This window comes from Gadus macrocephalus, chromosome 21, assembly GCF_031168955.1.
Source record: "Gadus macrocephalus chromosome 21, ASM3116895v1".
Taxonomy (NCBI): Eukaryota; Metazoa; Chordata; class Actinopteri; order Gadiformes; family Gadidae; genus Gadus; species Gadus macrocephalus.
The window spans coordinates 5,704,873-5,727,840 of NC_082402.1; the positions used below are offsets into that span (position 1 = coordinate 5,704,873).

General features: G+C 46.7%; 4 protein-coding genes and 1 non-coding gene across 13 annotated transcripts in view; 3 read left to right on the forward strand and 2 right to left on the reverse strand.

Annotated features, from left to right (window-relative positions):
* Positions 1-1,137, reverse strand: part of gata4 (GATA binding protein 4) — a 24,038-nt gene extending 22,901 nt beyond the window's left edge. The window contains exon 1 of the mRNA XM_060042404.1: positions 1,086-1,137. Coding sequence (XP_059898387.1) covers positions 1,086-1,137 — 52 coding nt within the window. The remainder of the gene's footprint in view (positions 1-1,085) is intronic.
* A 947-nt stretch (positions 1,138-2,084) lies between these two features.
* trnae-cuc (transfer RNA glutamic acid (anticodon CUC)) lies at positions 2,085-2,156 on the reverse strand. The gene has a single exon. It is a non-coding gene; the product is annotated as a tRNA-Glu (tRNA).
* A 244-nt stretch (positions 2,157-2,400) lies between these two features.
* On the forward strand, positions 2,401-15,942 carry LOC132449634 (nuclear receptor coactivator 7). 8 transcript variants are annotated; one of them, XM_060041385.1, is made up of 17 exons: positions 2,401-2,801; positions 3,316-3,489; positions 5,380-5,573; positions 7,009-7,079; positions 7,210-7,317; positions 7,409-7,474; positions 7,762-7,887; positions 9,227-9,411; positions 10,240-10,394; positions 10,853-11,419; positions 11,560-11,731; positions 12,126-12,267; positions 12,735-12,860; positions 13,554-13,706; positions 14,220-14,315; positions 14,438-14,511; positions 15,196-15,942. In XM_060041385.1, the coding sequence occupies exons 2-17, from the start codon at positions 3,452-3,454 to the stop codon at positions 15,329-15,331; spliced, it is 2,409 nt and encodes an 802-aa protein (XP_059897368.1). In that variant the 5' UTR covers positions 2,401-2,801; positions 3,316-3,451; the 3' UTR covers positions 15,332-15,942. The 8 variants fall into 8 exon arrangements, with proteins under 8 accessions (XP_059897368.1, XP_059897372.1, XP_059897373.1 ...); XM_060041389.1 differs by having other exon boundaries at positions 2,407-2,801; positions 7,012-7,079; XM_060041390.1 differs by having other exon boundaries at positions 2,407-2,801; positions 7,012-7,079; positions 10,273-10,394.
* Positions 15,943-18,822: 2,880 nt separating this feature from the next.
* LOC132449637 (adenosine 5'-monophosphoramidase HINT3-like) lies at positions 18,823-20,403 on the forward strand. Its single transcript, XM_060041392.1, has 5 exons — positions 18,823-19,106; positions 19,202-19,319; positions 19,483-19,552; positions 19,910-20,036; positions 20,214-20,403. The coding sequence occupies exons 1-5, from the start codon at positions 19,023-19,025 to the stop codon at positions 20,259-20,261; spliced, it is 447 nt and encodes a 148-aa protein (XP_059897375.1). The 5' UTR covers positions 18,823-19,022; the 3' UTR covers positions 20,262-20,403.
* Positions 20,404-21,185: 782 nt separating this feature from the next.
* The window catches only part of ppp1r13bb (protein phosphatase 1, regulatory subunit 13Bb), a 32,975-nt gene continuing 31,192 nt past the window's right edge, over positions 21,186-22,968 (forward strand). For both annotated transcript variants that reach the window (XM_060041375.1, XM_060041376.1), the window contains exons 1-2: positions 21,186-21,552; positions 21,850-22,011. In XM_060041375.1, coding sequence (XP_059897358.1) covers positions 22,003-22,011 — 9 coding nt within the window. In that variant the 5' untranslated portion in view covers positions 21,186-21,552; positions 21,850-22,002. The remainder of the gene's footprint in view (positions 21,553-21,849; positions 22,012-22,968) is intronic.

Consider the following 22,968-nt stretch of genomic DNA (forward strand, 5'->3'; position numbering starts at 1 on the left):
AACGGGATTTGGATTGTTTCTTCTCTGCTGTTGGTCCTGTGGTGAAGTGTACATCGGTTGTTGGTCTGTTAGATGTCATCCATCTAGTGGTTTGATTGCGGCTCAATATCTCTTTAGCGTGGCTCGGCTGTTGTGCAAACAACGCCACAAACACGGTTCATACCGTTCATTGAATTTGTGGTAGATTTTATACGAGCTGGAAGATATTATATGTGACAAACCAAGTCTGATGTTTAATCGGTCAATCTCTCGCTCTCTCTCTCTAGTCTGTCGCTCTTTATAGTCAATCTATCTCTCTCTCTCTACCTTATCTCTCTCTCTATAGTCGGTCTCTCTCTACTCCATCTCTCTCTGTCTCAACCCTATCTCTTTCTCTCTCTACCCGTCTCTCTCTCTACTCCATCTCTCTCTCTCCCTACCCATCTCTCTCTTTCTACTCCATCTCTCTCTCTTGACCCTATCTCTTTCACTCTCTCGTGCCCCTATCTCTCCCTCATTTCTCTCTCTCTCTCAATCTCTCAAACTCTGTTGCTCTCCCCTTACATACATTCTTCCTCCCTGCCTCAGTATATGGATGCCAGTAATCTCTTTGATCTTTTATTATATTCCCTCTTCCAGCAGTCCGCTGTAATGGTCCCACTCTCAGGAGGAGGCCCGGAACCGAACCACAGAATATACACAAAGTGTATATTATTACAAGAAGACTATTGTGACCACATATCAGCCAAGTGCCACGAATACCTAACCCTAACCTTAACTCTCAGCTGATCCTGTGAAACCTATGATCGATACTATCATCACGGTATCAACCCTCATTACCTCAACCCCATTGCTTTTTCCAACCGCTGATCATCCTGGCCTGTTTAAACACGTTTCCTGGCCGAACCGCGGACTGTATAGGGGTGGACACGGCTGTTGGGTGGGGTGGACAGTTGGGATGTCCTGGCACTGCATTAAAGGGCTGCAAAGGTTCCCAGTGAGGTTAACTCTTGAAGGGCAATGATGCTACCCAGAACCGGCAGGCTCCCGGCCAAACTAAACCCGGCTCTGAGGGGCCGACGGTCGTCCACAGACCAATCTGTTGCCTCGGCGGGTTGAAAGTCTGAGCAGCTCGAAGGAGGGACAGGCCGGCGCCATGGCGATTCCTAAGACCGCTTATCTCCTTTTTTCGTGATAATACTGTCAAAATAACTGCCAAGACACATAGCCGGTCAGGAACCGGTTAAAGCCATCGCTGACCAATCGGGAGCCGCGGCTGTTTTGGTCTCTGTCTCCTTCCCACCTTCTAGGGAACCAGGGTACACAAATACACACCATCCCTCCAAGTTATCGAATCTGCCAGAAAGCTATATTCTTAACACAACAAAGTAATCATTTGTAGGCTTTAATGTATTTTTCGAATATTTTATAGACTAGTTCTCTCTTTATCACTCACCCTTTATCTTGGGTATAACTTCGTATGTAATCACACAGGCAAAAATACCGTAAGACTATTGTTATTTAATCAAATCAATTGTTGCCAAGTTGTACATACACACATGCGCGCACACGCTCACACACAGAGAGACGCATACGCGCACACGCATACACACAAACACCTGGCTGTGACATGTCAGCATCAAGATGCCGAGGAGGCCCCTTCAATGGTCGTTAATTTGTTGTGAAACAGCGCTATCTGTTGCTAGACTTGATATTTATTTTTGTGATGGCACATGCATTCCTTCCGCATGGAGGACATACCTATTAACCTACCATCATGTGCCATCGCACAAATAAATACCAAGTCTATTTCAAAGACACAGATTTGAAACTTTAATCACCGGCATTCAGCAATGTTTTTTTTCTGAAAAATAATAAAATGATTTCCTTATTATTATTATTTTGCCTCTTCCGGTTGTTTCGCTTAACTATTGATAAAATGTTTCCATAGCTTTTGAGTAACCTCGTGGGCGGCATCGTTTTCAGACCGATTTTTTTTTTATTCGATTTGTCCATCAAACGCTTTGATTCTGTACATAACAACAGCTACATGCGACACAGTTCATTGATCACCTCAAACGGATAGGACTTGAAGAAAAGATGTGTTCCCTGACCGGGAATCGAACCCGGGCCGCGGCGGTGAGAGCGCCGAATCCTAACCACTAGACCACCAGGGAAACTGTATGCTTATTCGAAGCTATACATATTTCAAAACTCAGTCACACCAGCATATCTCTGTAAATAGGGTTATTATTTTATTTAAAATATATAACTAACTTACAAAAGCACGCAAGAAAAATCTAAATATAAAATAAAATAAATCTTACTATAACAAGTAAAACTGCGATGCGCGTACTGTGCAGGACGCTACGCGAGGGGGCGCAGTCGTGTGTATATTTACGTTTGAAAGATGAACACAAGGTATGTCGCCGACATCCTCTAATGTTAGTTATCACGCAGCGTCGGAGCCTTTACGTTCACTCCACCCAGACATCACCCCGAGAGTCACACAACACCGACACACCGGTTTAAACAGAGAGTCACCCTGTAAAACTACGCGTCGACCATTGCTAACTGCCTTGATGTCAGCTCGTTAGCAGGTTGCCATTGTCTAGTAAACAACCCTCCTTACTGCTAGCCGATGTGGCTAGCTCCCGTTAGCATCAGCTGCGGGTCCTACGTTTGACTGAACCTAGCTCCCGCCTGCCGCCGCCGCCTCTGCGCGTGAGTTCGGCCTGTTTGAAGCGACGCCGTGGATGTGTTCTGCGGAAGTAGCGTTCAAGGTGCTTAAAAGCGTCGCCGTTCTCCTGACTAACTAACGGGTATGTGGTGGTCATGTTGCTGTTTTTATTGGCCTCTTATCTGGCCGTCTGCCTACAGGTTAGTTATCCGTGATCATGACACTGACACACCGATAACATGCCGTTTTTTTCCGGGACACTTTAATAACACGACTGGTTCAATGCTTTTGATTTCTTGGCTGGACAAGACTCTTGGATCTCGTACAGCGGGTGGTTTGCACCACTGTTCACGTGTTTCTCTCGGGTTTTGTGTTTACAACCAATGTGGGTTTGCATGACAATGCTCTTAACGTCACACATATGATGGAAACCTAACACTGTAGGTAAGTAGTGTTTAAGGGGCTTAGCAAGGCGTAGCCTCGTTTCTGTTTGCATCTGACACTGGGGCTTGTCCCTGTAGGTGTGCAGTGATCTCAGCGGGCTGTTAGGGAGCCTCCGTCGCCCTAAAACAATTTCCATCGATATTTATGGACTCCCAATCTTGTGACGCACCCAGTTATTCTGCTAATCCCACCGTTCTCTGCTCCCCCAACAGGAAAAGAGGAAAGGTTGACGCTAGCGCAGATTGAAGAGCTCTGTTCCTAAAGAAAGGTGTCTGCTGGTTTGGACACACAGCGTGTGCTTGTTTCTTTAGCTTGTTTGTTTGCATGCGTCGCTGAAGCCCTCGCCTGATGGAGAAGCGAGAACGGAAGCCGGGGTACTTTGCAAGGTAAGGGTTAACGTTTATGCATGATTGTGGTGTTTCTGCACTGCATGTCAGTTATTTTTGGTGTATTTCTGTACGGGTGCTATAAGTTGGCTTTTGATTTCAGTTACTGTGTGCAGTGCTTGCAGAAGAGCAAATATTGAAAACAAGATTATGTAATATAACCGGTGTGACAGATTTGTTAATGTAGTCTTTTAGAAGTACTGCTGTTATTTCATTAGCTAACCTATTTATCATTACTCTTCATTCTGTGCTATGAAAGGTGTCTGAGTACAGAGATGCTGGTGGAAAGGTGGCATGCATCACTGCTCTTGCATGGACGGTTGAGCTGCGGTGGTGTACAATTACAAATTCGATCAAAGTGCCAGACGATACTGTGTGGGAGGGAGGGTGCTGAAAAGATGCTTGCTACGGCTACACATTGTATACCAACAACACTCCAAAGAGCATTGGACCTGCTGCAGTGACAGCCAGCCAGATGGTTTGGTTGTGTCTATGGGGTTTCGCATAAATGCGTGCTACCTGTTTAACCCGGGAGGAAGTCTAACTGTAACAGGTGGAGGCGTGCATGCGGCACAGATTGTCTTAGGGCGTCTACCGTAGCAAAGCTGTCCACGCCTGTATGGACTTGAGAGTACCTGCATGTGGAAGTGGCGGTGGTGGAGGGGGGAAATGGCCTAATCTCTGATATACACACACCTACCCCCCAACCCGCGCCACATGGCCGCTCACTTCCTATGGTACAGTGCAGCACGGAGCAAAGGTCGACATGGCATAACAAGAGTGGACATACGCAACTGCTAGTGCTCAGTGTCAGAATGTATTCCCTGCCCCCCCCCCCCCCCCACACACACACACACGCCTTCCGTTGGCCATTCCACTACGCCAGCCCTAACGCGATAACAAAAAACACACTCCTCTTTCGGCCCCCGGCAACACCACTTACTGGTCAGTCACACGCAATGCATACGAGATGATGTAATGCGTCCAGATCTCTTTGCCGTATCGGTCTCAGTTTCATGGCACTGCTCACTCATGGCCCGGGTTTCAGTTTCCTCCCTTAGACTCTCATTGTTGTTATTATTATCATGGCTAGGGGCTTCCTTTAGGCTCATCGATGCACTTTGCAAGATTTGCCCATTGTTTCCCGGCGTTCTCCCGTGGTAATGGACCCTTAGCAGAGACGTCTTGTAACGCTGTGTCATCACTCGTGCTCTCATCAACGTTTAATCATTCGGAGGAGGAGCGAGAGGGAGAGAGTTGACAAGGAAACGTCTGGGAGAAAGTTTTCCTGCTGATGCTGTCTCTATTTGAGAGGCAAACTAGTGTTATGGAGTGTGAGATTATGAGTAATCAAGAACAATCCTGGTGAGTGAATTTGAGATTTGAACCGTCGATTTACATTTCGGGCATTTAGCAGACGCTTCACCAAAGTGACTTACCGTAAGTACGTTTGTCAGAAGAAAAAACAATATATCGCTGTAAGTACAGTAAGGATGTTCATAGAACCAAGTGCCAAGCACTGACAATTGCTAGGTCAACTGACAATTTGTGTACGGTCATTCTCGTACACAAAGCTAGTTGTATAAGATGCTCCACAATGCTAAGTACTATTTCTAAGTGCAAAAACATACAATAAGTGCTTACATTAAGTGCCAGGCGTACAGCATACAATGAGTGCTCAAGCGGGATGTTTGGGGGGGGGGGGGGGGGGGGGGGGGGGTGTAAGGGGAGGCTATGAGTCTAGGTGATTTGTATTCAAATAGATCATTGTTTTCTTAGTGCTTATTTGGAAATTAACTAACCATGCTAACCAGGAAGGCCAGGGCCTCCTTCCCTGCCCTTCTCCTCTTGCTGAGGGAACCTAATCAACACAAACGTCTCCTTCTCCAGGCTGAAGAAGCGGCGGCAGCTCAAGCAGAGCATATCAGAGAAGAACGCCCATGAGCAGAACCCTGCGCACCCGCTGCCCAAGTCGCCGTTGATTTCCTGTCCAGACACACAGAACGGCGCCGAGCCGACGGACAGGGCCGAGAAAGCCGGCGAACCGCAGTCGAGGAAGGCGGCGAAGCCTCCCTCGGACTCAGGTGAGGGCCCCCTGTGACTCTGTGAGCCATTCCATTGCTTTCCCCCTACATTCATGGAAGTCTTTCTCACAGGGGTCAGACATGCAGACGTAAACGAAAAAAAAAAAAAGGCGAGCTGCTTCTGTTTACGTCCGGTACGACTTGTGCGACGACCCTTAACGAGGAGGCGTCCTTGACCTACAACGGTTCCGCTCCGAACTGGTGTGAACGCGGGTGGGTTCGCCACCAAGGTTACAAGAATCCTGAATGGAACCGGGTCAAGAACCCAAGCTACTTTGGTGGGGAAGGGACTGATTGTGGATCAAACCCAGAACCTTTGAGGCTGGGACTCTAAACAAACCAAACCACTGAACTGTCACGCCCCTAATAATCACAGCACGCAACGTTTGAGTAGCACACCGGTCGATATGTTCTGTAAAGAATCCCGAACAAAGAGGTTTTATTTGTTTTTTTAACTGAGCGGTTGCATAAGGTCAACAGCCAGGTGGGGAGTCGTATGCTGAGCTCGGCCCATATTGACGGTGTTGATTGATTGCCATCACCGGCCGGCCGGAGATTGGGCGAGCCGTGTGTCTACCGTTTTTTATTTTTTGTCGCTCAGTAAGAGGACACCTCAGGACCATCTGCGGGTGCATGAAATCCGAAATCAAATCAAACACAAAGCCTAGCCTGGCCAGGGATCAGGGCAATATAACCAACACCTGGTTTAATTTTCATCTACCCTGTGTACACAATGCCTCCCTGACGGGTGCCTTTTTGAACAGTGGTGCTTTATAAGCGGCAGAGTCCACGTCCACTCCGTCAATGATTCTCCATGTGCGTGTTAAACAACACAAAGACTTCCCTGTAGAGCAAACTCCCTGGGGAGGCGGTTCGTCAAGCCCGTAAAGTTGTTGTTAACAACAAGGCCAACAACAAGGAAATCGTTGCCATATGTGATGTCTTTTTTTTTTTTTTCTTGCCCCTTCTGTTCACGCTTTGATGGTTTGCTGCAGCAAGTCTGCCACACACACAGATGCTCTGACCCTAAATATAACCGAATGCTCTAGAGCATTTGGTTATATTTTTGTTGTAACAAGATGCACTCATTAAGGTCGTCGTGGATTTATGTGGGTTGGAAAAGTGGCCGCTTTCGCAATGTTTACTTAGCCATTTTGTAATCGGCGGGCGAGGGGAAAGTCAAGACACTTATTTATATTTTTATTAGATAATGATTGGTTGATGTTTAAGGTGATCACAAGATTATCTTTTTCAGTGTTGTGCTCATCGGAAACTCAATTAATCTCCAACCCACTCTCTCGCTGCCTCTCTCTCTTTGCCTCTCACTGTCTCTGGCTCTCACTCTCTCTCTTTGCCTCTCACTCTGTCTCACTCTCTTTCTTTGTCTCACTCTCTCTCTCTTTGCCTCTCTCTCTGTCTCTTTCCCGTGTACCAGCAGACAGTTTAAAAGCCGTCGCCCAGACAAAGAGGGAGAAGAGACGACCCCCTGGGACTGTGGAGTTTACCGTGAGTGTGCGGCGATGCATCTTCAACAACAACAACGCTCCAGTCTGACGCCTACCTCCTTTAAAACCCCATCCCCGCCCACTGGGCCCCAGTACCACCTCAGCGCCTGTCCTCCCTTACTACCTCACAGGTGGGGCTGGACGACACCCTCAACAGCATCGCCCTGCGCTTCAACGTCACCCCCAACGAGCTGGTGCAGCTCAACAAGCTGTTCGCCCGCAGCGTCTACACCGGGCAGGTGAGAGGTCGCCCCGTGCCGCGCCACGCCTTGCTCCCTTCCCGTGTATCGTCTTTGATTGGCTAACGAGTGTGTCCGTCGTGATCTGCAGAAGCTATTCGTCCCGGATTTGAGCCAATCGGAGACGGCGCCCCAGCCCGCTGAGAATGGCACGCAGGTAAGTGTTCAACGATGTTCGATCGTGTTTGACCACAAGGGAACACGGAGGGAACCGCTGTAAGCGACAAGAAACCAAATTGTCGTTTAGAGTGTCCTTGAAAGGGCCCCATTTAAGGGATCAGCCTACCGTCATGCCCAGTGGACTAGCCCAACTGGTACACTGATCGATCCACCACGCATCTGGTTGGACACTCCCTGGTTGTGAACCAGGAGCTTCTAACAGTAAGGTGGTCAGGCTCGGGTCCACGTTGGACGCAATGTCAGCGCTCTTATTATTCTCCACAGGAGGGCGTCTCCGACAGCAGGCCAGCGAAGCCCATCCAGCGCCACGCGTCCCCCCCCTCGGAGGACGAGGGCCCCACCACGGTGAAGTTCATCAAGATGAGCTGCAAATACTTCACCGACGGCATGGTAAAGCATGGCCGCAGCGCTGCCCCTGATACCAGCTGTCATTCGCTGTCCAGTGGATCCTATATCCATCCCGGTGGAAGCCATAACTATAACTAGATTATGGTCATGGCTTTTCCTTACGCCATCCGCCCCCATTTTAGAGATGAAGGGTAGAGGGGTTGTTGAATGTTTGTTGAACCAGAGATTTGAATGCAGATGATCATCTCTTTACAAAATTGTTAAAAGGGTCTCCTCTATTCCAGCGGTCTCCATGAGGTGCTCTATTGTTATGCTTTGTCGTATTCCGTGTCGACTCATTTAGCATTCATTAGAGAGTGTAGAGTTCACTGAAAACATAGACATGTACACGGTGGCGTATTGGAGAGGCAAAGACTGGCCTGTAAAGAAATACAAGTAGATTTGGAGCTGCATTTACTTTCTGGATGAAAAGCGTGTACAGATTTCTGTTCATAGTATTTATTCAGGGGTTTATGTAAAATGAAAAAACTTTTTTTATTATTATGCAATGTGCATAATATGATTTTGTATGATTTAAAAAAAAAAAAAAAAAAAAAAAAAAAAAAAAAAAAAAATTTAATACTTGCTGCTTTTATCCAGAAAAGGCCCAGCTATCCCGTTTCCTTGTATTTGTTTACAGGCCAGTCCCGGCCTCTCCAATATGGCGTAGACGAATCCCAGCACCGGGTCAATGCGCCGTCTGTATATATGTCTAGGATTGACATGTTGCCCTTCTTTTTTTACATAAATTCCATATGAGGGGACTGAACACCCCCGGCAACTCACTGACCTCTACTGGATTTATCCGAATGAGTCCGAACAGTAGTGCTCATGCACGTGTGCTCTTCCTGCACCTGTCTCTAACCCTGACGCTGTGTTCACACTGCACACGTCCGTTGACGGATGAAGGAGGGCGTGTCTGACGTATAGGGGAGTCGTCTTAGTAACCCAGCCGGCAGCCAATCAAATTGCCTTTCCGCTATTAAAGCCGGCTTTTTCTGCTTCTTCCTGCTTGTTATTGCAAAATGGATCCCGTAGTCGCAAGGAGAGTGTTGCTTCGCGTAGCAGTAGTTTCCGCTCCATTTTCAAATCCCCCAAGTAGCGTCACAGTAGTTTTATTTGTGTTTATTTGCATAACGTGATCTGATTGGCCGACGGATCCGTCGCTGCCTGAAAAGTTTAACATTTCTCAACTTTTTGAGGCAAGCATCGGAGCCGCGAGACGGGCGGGACCCACAATGCATTTCGAGAGCGCTCCATGCAGAGTCAATGAGATCCGTCGACGGACGTGTGCAGTGTGAACGCGGCGTGACCATGTCACTGCTCTCCTCCTCTCCCCCAGGGCGTGGTGGGCGGGGTGCTGATCGTCACGCCCAACAACATCATGTTCGACCCCCACAAGTCGGACCCGCTGGTGATCGAGCACGGCTGCGAGGAGTACGGCCTCATCTGCCCCATGGCGGAGGTGGTGTCGGTGGCGCTGTACGACGACGTGTCGCGCATGAAGCTCAAGGACGCCCCACCCTCGTAAGCCATCGCTCTGGTCCGACTCGGGCGCCTCTCTGGCCCCGCTCTGGCCCCCCGCTCTGGCCCCCCGCTCTGGGCCCCACTCTGGGTCCTCTCTGGGTCCTCTCTGGGTCCTCTCTGGGTCCTCTCTGGGTCCACTCTGGGTCCACTCTGGGTCCACTCTGGGTCCACTCTGGGTCCACTCTGGGTCCACTCTGGGTCCTCTCTGGGTCCTCTCTGGGTCCTCTCTGGGTCCACTCGGGGTCCTCTCGGGGTCCTCTCGGGGTCCTCTCGGGGTCCTCTCGGGGTCCTCTCTGGGTCCTCTCTGGGTCCTCTCTGGCCCCGCTCGAGCCCCGCTCGAGCCCCGCTCGAGCCCCGCTCCGGCCCCGCTCGAGCCCCGCTCCGGCCCCGCTCTGGCCCCTCTCTAGCCCCGCTCTGGCCCCTCTCTAGCCCTGCTCTGGCCCCTCTCTAGCCCTCCCCCTCTCTAGCTAGTTGGTATTCACTATATCTAGTCTGCTCCAATTCAATTGATACTTTGTTTAAACTACCATCCCTCTCTGTTTCGAAGCGAATTCCTCCTACGCTCTTTCCCTGTTTCCTTGTAAAGTTTGACTTCCATTTGGTTTTCCTTTAGTATCCCGTTCCCCATGTCAATATGTTTTTATTCTGTTAGTACCATTACTTGAGTTGGTTTTGTAAATTCACCTTGTTTAGTTCAGTTCAACTCTTGTTTTCAGTTCCATCTCATTTTTATTTCCCCCCCCCCCCTTTTTTTTTTTTTTTTTTTTTTTCTATCTCACTTTTCTTTTGCCGCCTGGTATGTGTGGTGCCACATGAACGATCCCGCAGCGAGCTACCCCAGGATCTGTGTCCTGTCTACAGGCCCGGCGAGTGGGAGCAGCTGCCCTCGGTGCAGGACCTCAACCCCTTCAGCCGCTACCAGGCGCTGGAGACCAAGGGGCCAATATTCCTGGACAACATCAGCTCCAACTACTCAGAATGTGGTAGGCTGTGGATCATAAGTCCCGATCCGTCTCAGTGTCAACGAGTTCAGTTTTTTTTTTTTGTTTTTTTTGAAAGACGCGTTTCCGTCTCCAAATCGATCTTGCTGGTGTTATTTAGAAATTGAGCATATTGACCAATGCAGTAGATTTGAGGGTACGCGTCATTAAATCAAATGAAGTCTAACTTTATTTGAAGATCGCTTTTTACTAGAAACAGCAATACAAAGGGCTCTGAAAGGGAAACGACGCAACAGGGACATACAAATGAACACAATTAGAACACGCGACAGTACCACATAGGAGAGCCGATTGAGGTTAGATATGACATGTGAGTGAGTCCAACACCACTGACCACTGCACTATCCTGCCCCCGGTCCACAATCTGCATGGCAAGACCCGAAGGTGTCCCCGCTCCAGTGTAACCCCTACGGTCCCCTTCCGTTTGTCCCGAACCACAGCGAGGGAGCTGGTGGACAAGACCCCATCGGACGAGGGCTTCACAGAGCTGGAGCCCACCCTGAACGGGAGTGGAGACGACCCGGACCCAATGGCCCCCGCACCCCCATACGGGGGTCAGCAGGCGCCCGCGGGACCCCCGGCCCTCGACCCAGAGGAAGAGCCCACGGCGTGCTCCGCGTGTCGAACGGAGGAAGAGGAGGACGAGGGCGTGGCCCCGAACAGCTCGGTGGAAGACGGCGAATCCCTGCAGTCGTCCGCCGAGACGGAGAAACGGAGGGTTGCGAGCAGGGAGGCGATCGACGCCAAAGACGGGAACGCTGCCACGTCTCCCGGGAGCCAGGGGTTTGTGAGCTGTGACACGAAGGGACGGCAGGACCCGGTGCTGAGTCGGTCGGACTCGGGTTCGGGCGTGGAGGCTGATGGGAAGGGCGGCCGCGAGGGTCTGGCCTCACAGGAGAAACCCCAAGGAGAGGCCAGTGGACTGAGCGAGGAGGAGAGGCGCAAGAAGACCTACAAGGCGGAGATGAAGTCCTGGCTGCTGAAGAGGATGCAGGCTCCGATACAGGGTAAGGGGAGGTTTTTTCAGGGTTCTTGGGAAATGATTACGGGCAAAACCCCCAACATCCCTCCTGCTGATGCAATGATTTTGTTTTATTGCATCAGAGGCGGAAACGTGTTTTGCGTCGTCTTCTCCATTTCCCAACAGACATGCTCCAGTCCTCGGAGGAGAAGAGCAAGAAGCCGCCCATGTTCCTGTGCTTCAAGTTGGGCAAGCCCATGAGGAAGTCGTTCGCCGTGGCCATGAACTCCAGCCCCGCCCACTCGTACGGCGGCCGGGGAAAGCAGCCAGAGTACTGGTTTGCTGTGCCTCAGGAGAGGTGAGCGCAAAAACACTCAGAACGTCATTCATGACGTTCCGTGGGTTCATGACTCAAAGTGACTTCACTTTTCTACTGCAGCGATTGAAACCATTTGAAAATCTCCGACCTAGAGTTTCTCAAGAATAAAATGCACACATCCACCTGTTACACCATCCAGGGAATTTTTCCCTCTATATTGTCCTATTCTGGTAAACATTCAATAGACGGGCATTTGTTTTTGTACATTTTCAACATTACCTATGTCTTTATATCTACACTTTAAATTCTAAATTATGATATTTAAACTACCTCTCATCCTCATATTGGGGCTCTTACAGCCGGTTTAAGCAGGTTTAGATTTTTCAGGCCGGTCCATGACGGTAAACCGATGCCTTGTGTCTGGGTGCCCCAGGGTGGACCACCTGTACGGCTTCTTCGTCCAGTGGTCCCCCGACGTGTACGGGAAGGAGGCCCGCGAGCAGGGCTTCGTGGTGGTGGACGAGATGGACATGGTCGACAACTTCTTCAGCGACCCCGCCTCCTGCAGCTGGGAGGTAGACACCGCAGCATGAACTCCCTTTTTTGGTTCGGGCCCGGACAGCCGAGACACTGCAATGTCCCGCCCCTGAATCCACTGTCAAACTGTCACTCAAAATGTCCTTCTTGTCGACGAAGGCAACTTTATATAGAACTAGAGTCTATACACATATGGCTCTAGGTCTAGGTATGGCTGTAGGGATAAATATATTAACCGAGTCCTGTAGTGAACATCATATCAGGATATCTCTCCTTTGAGGCAGAGCTCGACCGATGTATCCTTTGGTCCTTTTTATCGGCCGCTATTGGCCATCGGTTTCGACGTATTTATTAGGTGATATGGAAATCTTAGAAATGGTGTTGATTTCCTCTTTATCAAACCTACAACCATAGAATACAGGACGATGTCTCTATATTTTCATGTGTTGAGCGCCTCTTCATTCCTGTGTGAACCTAACTCAGAGAGGGCTTTGTTTTCCCCCAGATCATCACCGTCGACGAGGCCAAGCGCCGGCAGAGCTTCAGCAGCTTCGAGGCGGACCTGTCGCTGGACGCGCTGCCGCTGCTGGGAGAGAGCAGCGCCCTGCTGCAGGACACGCACGTGGAGAAGGTGAGGCCACAGCCTCCCCCCAGGCCCCAAAGGGGGCCTATCATACCACCAGGGGTGGGTGTGGTTAGCCGTTACAAGCCGCTTCTGACATCAGGTGGGCGTGTCCACCTAGATGTGCAAAAAGGCTTGTATCGGCTAACCACACTCACACCTGGTGGTATAATAGGTCACCTTTTAATGGCGGCTTTTTGTTTTGTATGTTTTTGGGGGTGTTCTTTATCGGTGTTGAGGGAAATTAATTAGATTTTTCAAAAAGCATTTAATTAGTATTGTGTAGGGTCTTATCCTAGCTATCTTTGTTGTATATGGGAAATGTCTGCACGTAGCAATTGTGAGTGCTTGGCACCTGGTTCTATGAACATCTTAACTGTACCGACAGCGATATATATTGTTATTTCTGTCTTCTGACAAATGTACTTATGGTAAGCCGCTTTGGATAAAAGTGTCTGCTAAATTATGTAAAATGTTAAAAAAGGTATTTCCCTTTTATTATACTTGGTACTTGTGCTGTGTCACCCTCATTTCCGATGTGGTACTAACAAAGCACATCTTTTCTTATTAATGAAAACGTAAAACACAACCCCAAGCTCATTAGCGTTCCGCAGACCTGTAAGGCGACACCATCGTATGGCAGGCTTTGTTCCCTGCATCCATAGTGTGTCACCCGTCCCTGTCCCCCCTCTGTCTCTTCAGCTGGCCAGTCGCCTGCCGGCCCGGGTGCAGGGTTACCTCTGGAGGCTGGCTTACAGCTCCCAGAACCACGGCACCAGCCTGAAGACGCTCTACAGAAACCTGCTGGAGCTGGACGGCCCGGTCCTGCTTGTACTGAAGGACATGGACAACCAGGTGAGAGGGAGAGCCAGGAGAGACGCAAGGGATATCCGCGTCGGCCGTTTTTCTAGTATGGTGTTTGAGATTTGCGTCGACGGTCAGTTGCAAGGAGAATAATGGAACATGTTTGAGTTATTGTGGGATCAGCATCGCTCTACTTTGAGGTGTTACAACATTGTCTCATGGGATGAACCCTTGACTTCTTCTTCTTGATCAATACGTAGATAGAGAAGGCACTTTGTGTAAGGCACGTACTTTGGCTGATCAGGAGTTTGAAATATGACCTAATATCTTGGAACTCCATCCCGTTCACACACACACACACACACACACACACACACACACACACACACACACACACACACACACACACACACACACACACACGCACACGCACACGCACACGCACGCGCGCGCACGAACGACACAGTGAAGGGACTAGCTCAGAAAACAAAGCTGTCATACTCTCTAATACCAACTGCATGCAAACTCTGCATCCCGATGACTTGTGCTGTTCTCTGGTACCAGATCTTTGGGGCCTTCTCCAGTCATCCCTTCAGAGTGAGCGAACACTACTATGGCACTGGAGAGACGTTCCTCTATAGCTTCTGCCCTGAGATCAAGGTTGGCCCCCCCCCCCATACATCGTTTCCATGCACACAAAAGATCAGTTTTAAATGTTTAATCCGAAAATGATTTGTGTTGCAAAAAGGTTGAGATTATTGTGTTTGTATTCCTCTTTTTAGGTGTACCGCTGGACGGGGGACAACTCTTACTTTGTGAAAGGCAATATTGACTCTCTGCAGTTTGGTGGTGGAGGGTGAGTCTGACTAGAGGATCAAGTTCCGTTGGGCCAGGTTAGCTTTGTGCATTTAGCCCTTGTCCTGTTTTGCATCAATCCCATCTCTACAAGCAACCCTCACCCGTTTTGTTGATTGAGTTACCAAGGCAATTGTTTTATATTTTTTAGTTTTCTTCTGCCAAATGTACTGATTGTAAGCTGCTTTGGATAAAAGAGTCTGATACAAGAGTCTGATACATGCCCTAAATGTAAATATAATGGTTCTCAACCATGGTCCAAACTGTACTTAGGATGTTGTCGTTTTACCTGCCTGAGTGGATAAAAAAAAATGCCGGCCAATCACTGTTTTTGAATAAGAAACGCTGAAACCTGTCAAATGGTGAACTCCATCCACTATTGGCTGGTCGACTTCATGTTGGTTTCAACCCTGTTCTCTTATCTTTGCCGAAGACCCCATGTTTAAAGGCCCCCATCGCACCTGATTCCCCGCACATCGTTTCACCACACGCTCATCCATATCTACAAACGGTATTGAATATCTATAGCATGTAGAACCCTAATCTGGCTTGAGCCCCGTCGCTATCTCCGCCGGTGACCTCTGGGGTTGAGGAACACTGTGTGGGCCTATCCTTCCACAAGCTATCTATTGCCTTTCATCTGTCTCCCCTCCCCCCCCCCCCCCCCCTCCCCTCCCTGCTCCAGGGGTCAGTTGGGGCTGTGGCTGGATGCAGAGCTGTATCGGGGCACCACCAGCGGCTGCGCCACCTTCGACAACCAGGCCCTCTCCGCCCAGCGGGACTTCAACATACACAGCGTGGAGGTCTGGACCTTCGAGTAACACCAGCCAGCTCCCGTGTTCGCGTTTCAAATATTAGAACCGCAACCCCATCAACTATATCTACTACTTGCCTAGTCTATTTACACCACTAGGTGGCAGCACCCAGCTTCCCAGATTACCACTACACTTGTTTTGACACAAGAACCAGGGCAAGCAGGGTATGAAGCAGACTTTGAGTGGGTTCTCTGCTCCTTGGTTGATGATGAATATATATATATATTCGAGCTGGAATGATGTCATTCGAGAAGGGTATTGTGTTGTCTTATCTCATTGGCTGTGTCGGACCAATCACAACGCCTCTAGTTATCCTAGCATGCAGACTGCCTTGGCACCATATGCTCCTGAGAGAAAAGGGAATGCTTACGGATGCTCTTCAGCTTATGGCTTTCAGGGCCGGAGTTGCCATAATACAAGAGCAAATGCACCTGTATTTAACGAAGAGTAAAAACAGCAATGGTGCAAAAAACCATCCATGTTATACAGTTATGTGCTAATAACAAAGGGAATGTTTGGTGAGGTATATTCTGCTTGTCCCAAAGGCAAACCAAACAAGACACTCTCCCTTAAAAAAAAAAAAAGGCAGGAAACCGAGTGGTTGTTTACAATGAGAACTGACTACCTGTGACGGTTGTGGTTCTCGTATATTTCTCGTACGTGGTTGACTCAAATTAGAATGCTAGTGCATCTCCACCATAACTGTATATAGTTTGCATTCCACAACCCCAAACGACTGGCTAGCCAGAAGGGTGGCCTTTGGAAAGAAAGTTTTTTGCTACGACCAATGATGTATATATTTAGTTTTATCGCTATTCTCTTTTCAGTTTTTTTGCGCGTTTGTCCTTTTTTATACCCATTTTTTTAAATTTGATTTTAAATCTACTTTTACAAAGACTGTTAATGATTTTTAATTGGTGTTATTCTTTTATTTTATACACAGTGAAAGTGATTTTACGCTGCCTTTCAGTTTCGTTGGTTTTCCCAGTACAAGGCTTTCTGCGAGCACTGTCCAGAGGCTAAAGTAACTGGGGTCAGTATTTATAACATGTGGATATCATCGCTGGAGGGCCTGGCACCAGTATTCATTTACAGGATGCCACTTTGCACTACAGAACGCCCCTGACAAACCCTCCTATTCCGTTGCTGTACGACCGGTACCCCCATCCTACACATTGAGTTTGTTCCGCAAGTGACGCTTCAACTAATTCCAACAAATCCTTTTGTTTTGTCTTCGCTTTAAATAAGGGAAGCAGTTTGTCCGAGAAGCTAGATCTATCTTGACGGTTTTCTGTGCACTTAGATTGAATTTGACTAACCAAGACCCCGATAATAACACAAGATTAACGTATGGTTGTAGCCTGTGATTTCCACCCTGACCGTAACATGGGTTTTGTAGTGTGTATGCAAACGTTGAATTGTGGGCCACTGTTCCTGTTATACGCACCACACTAATCACATGGGCACTGGCTTTGTGTGAATATCAAGCGCTGGTCTGTTAATCTATTGCAGTGCAGTGTTTGTAACTGTGAATATGCCATAAGTATTAATTCCTGTGAATTCAAAACTGCCCTATTCTGTAATAACATTGAGGATCTATCTATTTATTGTGTCATTTATTGCTACCAAAACTTAAATAAATGTTTAATGTATTCATCCTTAAAATGACGTGTGTGTGTGTGTGTTATATTTCTGTTGGGTTGTTTTATTAGGCCTACTCTGCCTTACTTATACCTCAAGTAACTCAAATCATATATATTCAAAGACAGGCTAGTCTATAACATTAACACAAATGTGGGCGAATTTCTGTTTCGCACGAATTTGACCCGTGCGAAACAGAGGAGGAAATGGTTAAGTCGGTTGAGGTGAAGGGAAGACGTACCATCTATATCCGGAATGATCGGTCCATGTTAGGGTGGAACTGAATTATCACGTCGATGGAAGTTTTGAACGCGTCACGGTGGACCTATGCGGTTTGTGATCTGAACCAGCCTGGTTTAGTGTTTTAGTCGATGGAACAAATAATGCCTTTCAGCCGATGCTGTGGAACAACAGAAGAGGAGCAGTCTAGTAGAAGTAGAAGTAGTAGTAGTAGTAGTATGGACGATTGTATTTTTTGTTTGATAAGCAATGGTGAAGACGAATATACGGAACTGGTTCGAAAGGTATTAAGATAAATTATGAATATAGCCTATCATTTTTAGTTATATTGGCTATCATTTTTTAGTACATCCAAGTGAACCTCCTAAAATGGCGCAATTTGATTGGTTCGCTATCTCGGGATATATATTTGAGATCTCAATCCTGGGATATTGCGCGACGGTCGTCTCCTCAAGCTACTTAAAACAAATAAATCCCGGCAAAAAGTTATATCTTGTTTATTTTTGGAGTGTTCACGTGTAGTAGGCCTATTTACCTCAGAGTGAAGGCAATAACTATTCACTTCTCCTTCGGCGAATAATTGTTAATTATTATTTTACTATCAAGAAGACTTGTAGTAGGCCTATGCTTCAATTAGTTGAGATGACAACTGTTGACCTATGTACTGATATTGCGTTAGAGGTTATATATTCATGTAGGCTATATACTCTTTAAACAGAATGACGACATGGTCTGCTTCAGGGATATATTCCCGGCCGCCCCTCACCACTTTCTGGTCATCCCAAGACAGCACATCAAGAGCTGCTCATCACTCACCAAGAAACACGCTTCTCTGGGTGAGTTTTCGCGTGCCCTGCGCCTCTGTCAAGTTAATTGAACCATTGTTTGTTTTTTATCATCCCATTAAGTGGATTAATTAACCCGATGTTTATGGAACAGTTCAACAAATGGCGGATATGGGCAGAGCTGCACTACAAGATCAAGGCATTACTGATATGCAGGACATAAGGTGAGGGTGCTTGCAAATGCATCCAAAGACCTGTGCATGCACAAACCTTTGCTGAACCTATGAATGTAAATTGTAGTTGTTTTTCGTTTGTTTTCATTGGGATCATGACCCACTACTATAGACAGGCGGGTAACCCTGTAAATGAATCATGTGGTAGGCCTATATTGTGCCTCACTTGGCGAGATATGGGTGTTTTCGATATTTAAATCAAACTTTATTTTTTTCTACTCTCTTGTTTGACTTGGTCGAGTCATCGATGATTCCTATTCCTATGGCTTGATCTTCAGGCTTGGGTTCCACCAACCTCCTTACATCTCAGTCGATCACCTCCACCTCCACGTTCTCGCCCCTGCCAGCAGGATCGATGGCAACATGCTTTATAAATTCATCCGTCGCACCAACAGATTCATTAGTGTAAGTGTTGTTCTGGCTGCCATACAAAGGGGGAAAAAATAATTTCTTGTTAAGTTTTAAGTGTCTGCTGTTTACTTCAGAATTACGTTTAAGGCCGAATGAAACCCCCTTTGTTCCCTCTGCAGGAAGAAAATCTACTGATGTTATTAAATTCGGGAACTTCAACAGAAGGAAGATCAAATAAATAGATGTACTTTGGACCGGCCTACTGTCTGTCTTAATTTTATCCCAGCTACATTGTTTTGGTCCGCGATGGGCGGGTCCATTGTGCTTCGTCATTCTTCGCTCCTCCGACTCTATATGAGTCCATTCTACATTGGATTCATTACAATACAACACTAGTAATAGGTAACACCGTGTGCCATAACCGTGTTATAACATATACACAACACCATGTCCTCATCTCATATACCGGATGGGGACTGCCTGTTCTGCTGCATCACCACCAAGGAGAAGGAAACCGAGATTATTCTGACCGTAAGAAGGCTGACCGGTTTTGTTGCAAAACGTGTTTAAAATACTACTGTGTAAGTCGATGAGCGCAAGACTGTGTTTATCTGCCGAGTTTACAGGATGATGAACTCGTGTGTTTTCGTGACTCGAAGCCCGGAGCCCGACACCACTTCCTGGTTGTTCCCAGATCTCACTTGGGGAACTGCTCGTCGCTTCAGAGGGAACACATACCACTTGGTAAAGATTTCTCAGCGGAGCTCCAGAGGGTGTGTCGCTGTTGTTTATTAGCATGCCAGAGCCAGACATATGAGCACGTGACCAAGACGTGTTTAGGCAATAGGCTCTTTATTTTTTTATGTTAATAATAAATCCATAAATTCCGTATTTTCTTTTTAAACAGTAGAGCAGATGAAAGAGATGGGAAGAAAAGTTTTGGAAAACAACAAAATAAGTGACCTTCAGGATGTCAGGTAATTTATTTTCCGATTATTCTTCCATGGCATGTGGTTAATTATGTTATTATACATGATTACAGAAAGGTTCACTGTGGACAATGACCAGATGGCACCAATACGACGGAGATGAGTTTATTAGGGACAGGAAATTTTCTTTGAGTGGGCTCAGATTCAATTAACAGTTAGTCGAGGTTGCTTCTAGCTCCCTACTTCCCCTGTTACTAGGAATAGAAAATACAATGAATACAGGAAAAAAAATAGGCCTACGTTATAAATGTCCCATCCGCTGTTTTTCTAAAGCATGATCTATCAATTAGTAAAAACAAGATTGCGTAAAAACCGGCTTCACCTTTGGATATCGGGTGTTCGCAGGATGGGCTTCCATTTGCCTCCCTTCTCCTCTGTGCCACACCTCCACCTCCACGTTTTGGCCCCCGCCAGTGAGATGAACAGCAGGTCCCTGAGTCGCTACGGGCCCCAGTCCTACTGGTTCATCACGGTACTGTCACTACACCCTAAAATCATGCACCGCATTGAACCGTTGAACCCGGCACATTGAGTTCATGAAATCTATTTATTTATTTTTAATTTTTTTAATTTATTTGTTTATTGTATGCTTTATGTTGTTATTTGTTACAATATCGGTCTTTTGAAATCAAATGTTTCTCTCTTGCAGGTGGACAACGTACTTCATCAACTGAACACTCAAGGAAAAGTCAAATGAAGATATTAACACACTTTTGAGTTATTAATCACTATGTGTGTGACAGTTAAAACAGGGGATATATATTGATATATATTAAGTTCAAAATGTATGTAACTATGTATGTGTATCTTTGTTAAATAAAACTGCTCTTCTAAATGGCTTACCGTCATAGTGTTATGGTCACTTTCCACCAACTTCTCAACAGGTGTTACTTCCAGCCCCAACATATTTGCAAGACTAAACAAACTGGAAAGACCAAAAGATCTGAAATATTAACTTTGATTAAATATTCATTATTCGTTGCTATATTTTAGATCAGCCTGTTTAAGTTTGTGTTTTTATTTAAATACTGTTTCTGTGTGTCATGGCTCTTCCGTCTAACTTCTTTGCAAACGCCTTGAGTTCTTACACAGCTACACCACTTGGTGTCGCTAACTGCCTACATTTAATTAGTTATATGAAGAAAGAAGAATTACAAATTCTTTATAAATATATTTTTCAGTAAAAAATAAAACAAGGAATCAGAAGGGTGGGAGCCAGCAGCCTAATGAAATGGATAACATGCATGCAAATTTAAAACAGAATGTAAATGTAATTCATAATCTTAAATTGATATCCCAGCAGCTGCCTAAAAGTTTATTAACGGTGTTCTCCAACCCACCATATCATGTATAAATATATTATATATATTATTTTATTCATTCCATATGCTGACAATGATTTGAAACTATGTCTAAACCTGATGGATGGGTAACAAAATCTCCACTTTCATTCAATCACGATGATTCACCCCACGTTATCAGTCACCTCATAATGCTATACACGTGTACAGCACTAAAAATACCAAGAGTAAAAACATGAATTAATATTTAATTACAGACCACATTGAACATCGACATTCCAACGAGGGCGTGTCTTTCACAGCGTTCCCACTAGGCCCCGCCCACATCCCCCCGTCGTCAACAACTGGATCCGAGCTGTTTTCGACACCTAGCTTTGCTAGCGTATTAGCCTTCGATCACCTACTGCACTCCACCGATCCATCGATCCGGGAATTTAAACACCGCCTACAACCCATCTCGAATCAACCCATCTCGGTTTTGTCACGCATTGCGGTCCACTAAATGTCGACTTAAAGCAAAAGACAACTTAAAACTCATCTTGGATTCCGTAGCACACCTCGGCTAACGACGTAGTCGGGGTTAGCTGACTGACAGCTGGCTAGCTCCCGACTCCCTGCTCGATGTGGCCGCAGAGGAAAACCAATTCGATTACGGTTGCTAAAAAAAATGATTCTGTTTCGACCTTGGTGAGTAAAGTCTATATGTGATCCGGTGTTAACCGGTTTATCTCAACAAATTGGCCGTTCACGTTGAACGAGGGAGCTAGTAGTGGTGGGGGACTAGCCCCGCAACCAGCGGCTTGTTGATGGCTGAGGAATCCCATTTCTAGGCCAGGGTGAACTCCATAACCAGCAGCGGTGTGGGGAGTTTAACCCACTACTTTCAGACGTGGATCCACGACTTGTTAGAGCCATGGCCCTGTGTATTATTATCAGCAGCTAGGAAACGGGTGTATTATTAGGCTGGGCTATTTTACTCCACAGAGCCAAACGGAGCACATTTGGGTGTCCTGAGACCACGGTCTTTGCTCGGCAAGGAGGCACCTGGCCGACCGTACCCCATCACATTACTGGGAGCTGCACCCTCAACGCTAATCAACCGATGTCCCCTCGTCTTGACCTTACCACGCTGCCGATATGATGCCAGTAAGTAGTTTATGACATTCTGAATGAGCTTCACTGAAAGAAAATGATGACATGCCGATGCGAGGTGCTGAGCTGTTGGGGGGGTCAAGCTCACGCTGGTGATGTGCAACCACCCCACCCTACAACATGGTTAACCTTGGAGGTGCTGATCTACACGTGTTACTGTCCCTCCAAATTAAAACGTCAGAAGGCAAATCTGTCACCGTGTAGTCTTCCAAAAGGTTCTCGGTTGAACAGGGCGTACCATGCTCATTTAAAATCAACAGTTGTCCTGCAGCAGGGATAAAACGTCCTCATATGGGAGATTAACAATCATGTCAGTACCAGAATCCTCTTAAAATGGTAACATTGAAAGTATTAGCGTATTTATAATGCTTGTAAATTGTTTTAGTGCTGTGGGCCTAATGTGGTCTGATAACACTGATGGAATGTACTATCATTCTTCACGTTGAAAGTTTCTCGGATTTGATGTTTCACAAGGTTATGAGGCAGTCAGAATCTAAATGACATGTTTTGTCTATCTATCCATCAACCCATCACATCACATTTGTCAGTTTCTCTTTCTCGATCACAATATTGAGTGATTTGGAAAGCACCATAAAATTCTACCCAGTCAATAGGGTGGAGTCTTTTTTGCTTTAATGATTACCATACGGGCCTCCGTTACTCTCTCTAAAACACCATATTGAGTCATTTATGATCCACTCCATAGGGGCTTGTTCATGCCTCATTTCGCTTCTAGTTAAATTTACCACAACAAACCATTTGATGGGGAAGGTTAGCCTGACGTGACGTTGACATGATGACACTTAATGATACGTCCAAGGAATATCATTATTAAAAAATCAAAAAAAATCATTAGTGTCTTAAATCATGGCTTTGTTGAATCAAATACATTACAGTATTTGTTGTCAGGGATTTTAACACATGATATTTCATGTGTTATTACATTCTGGT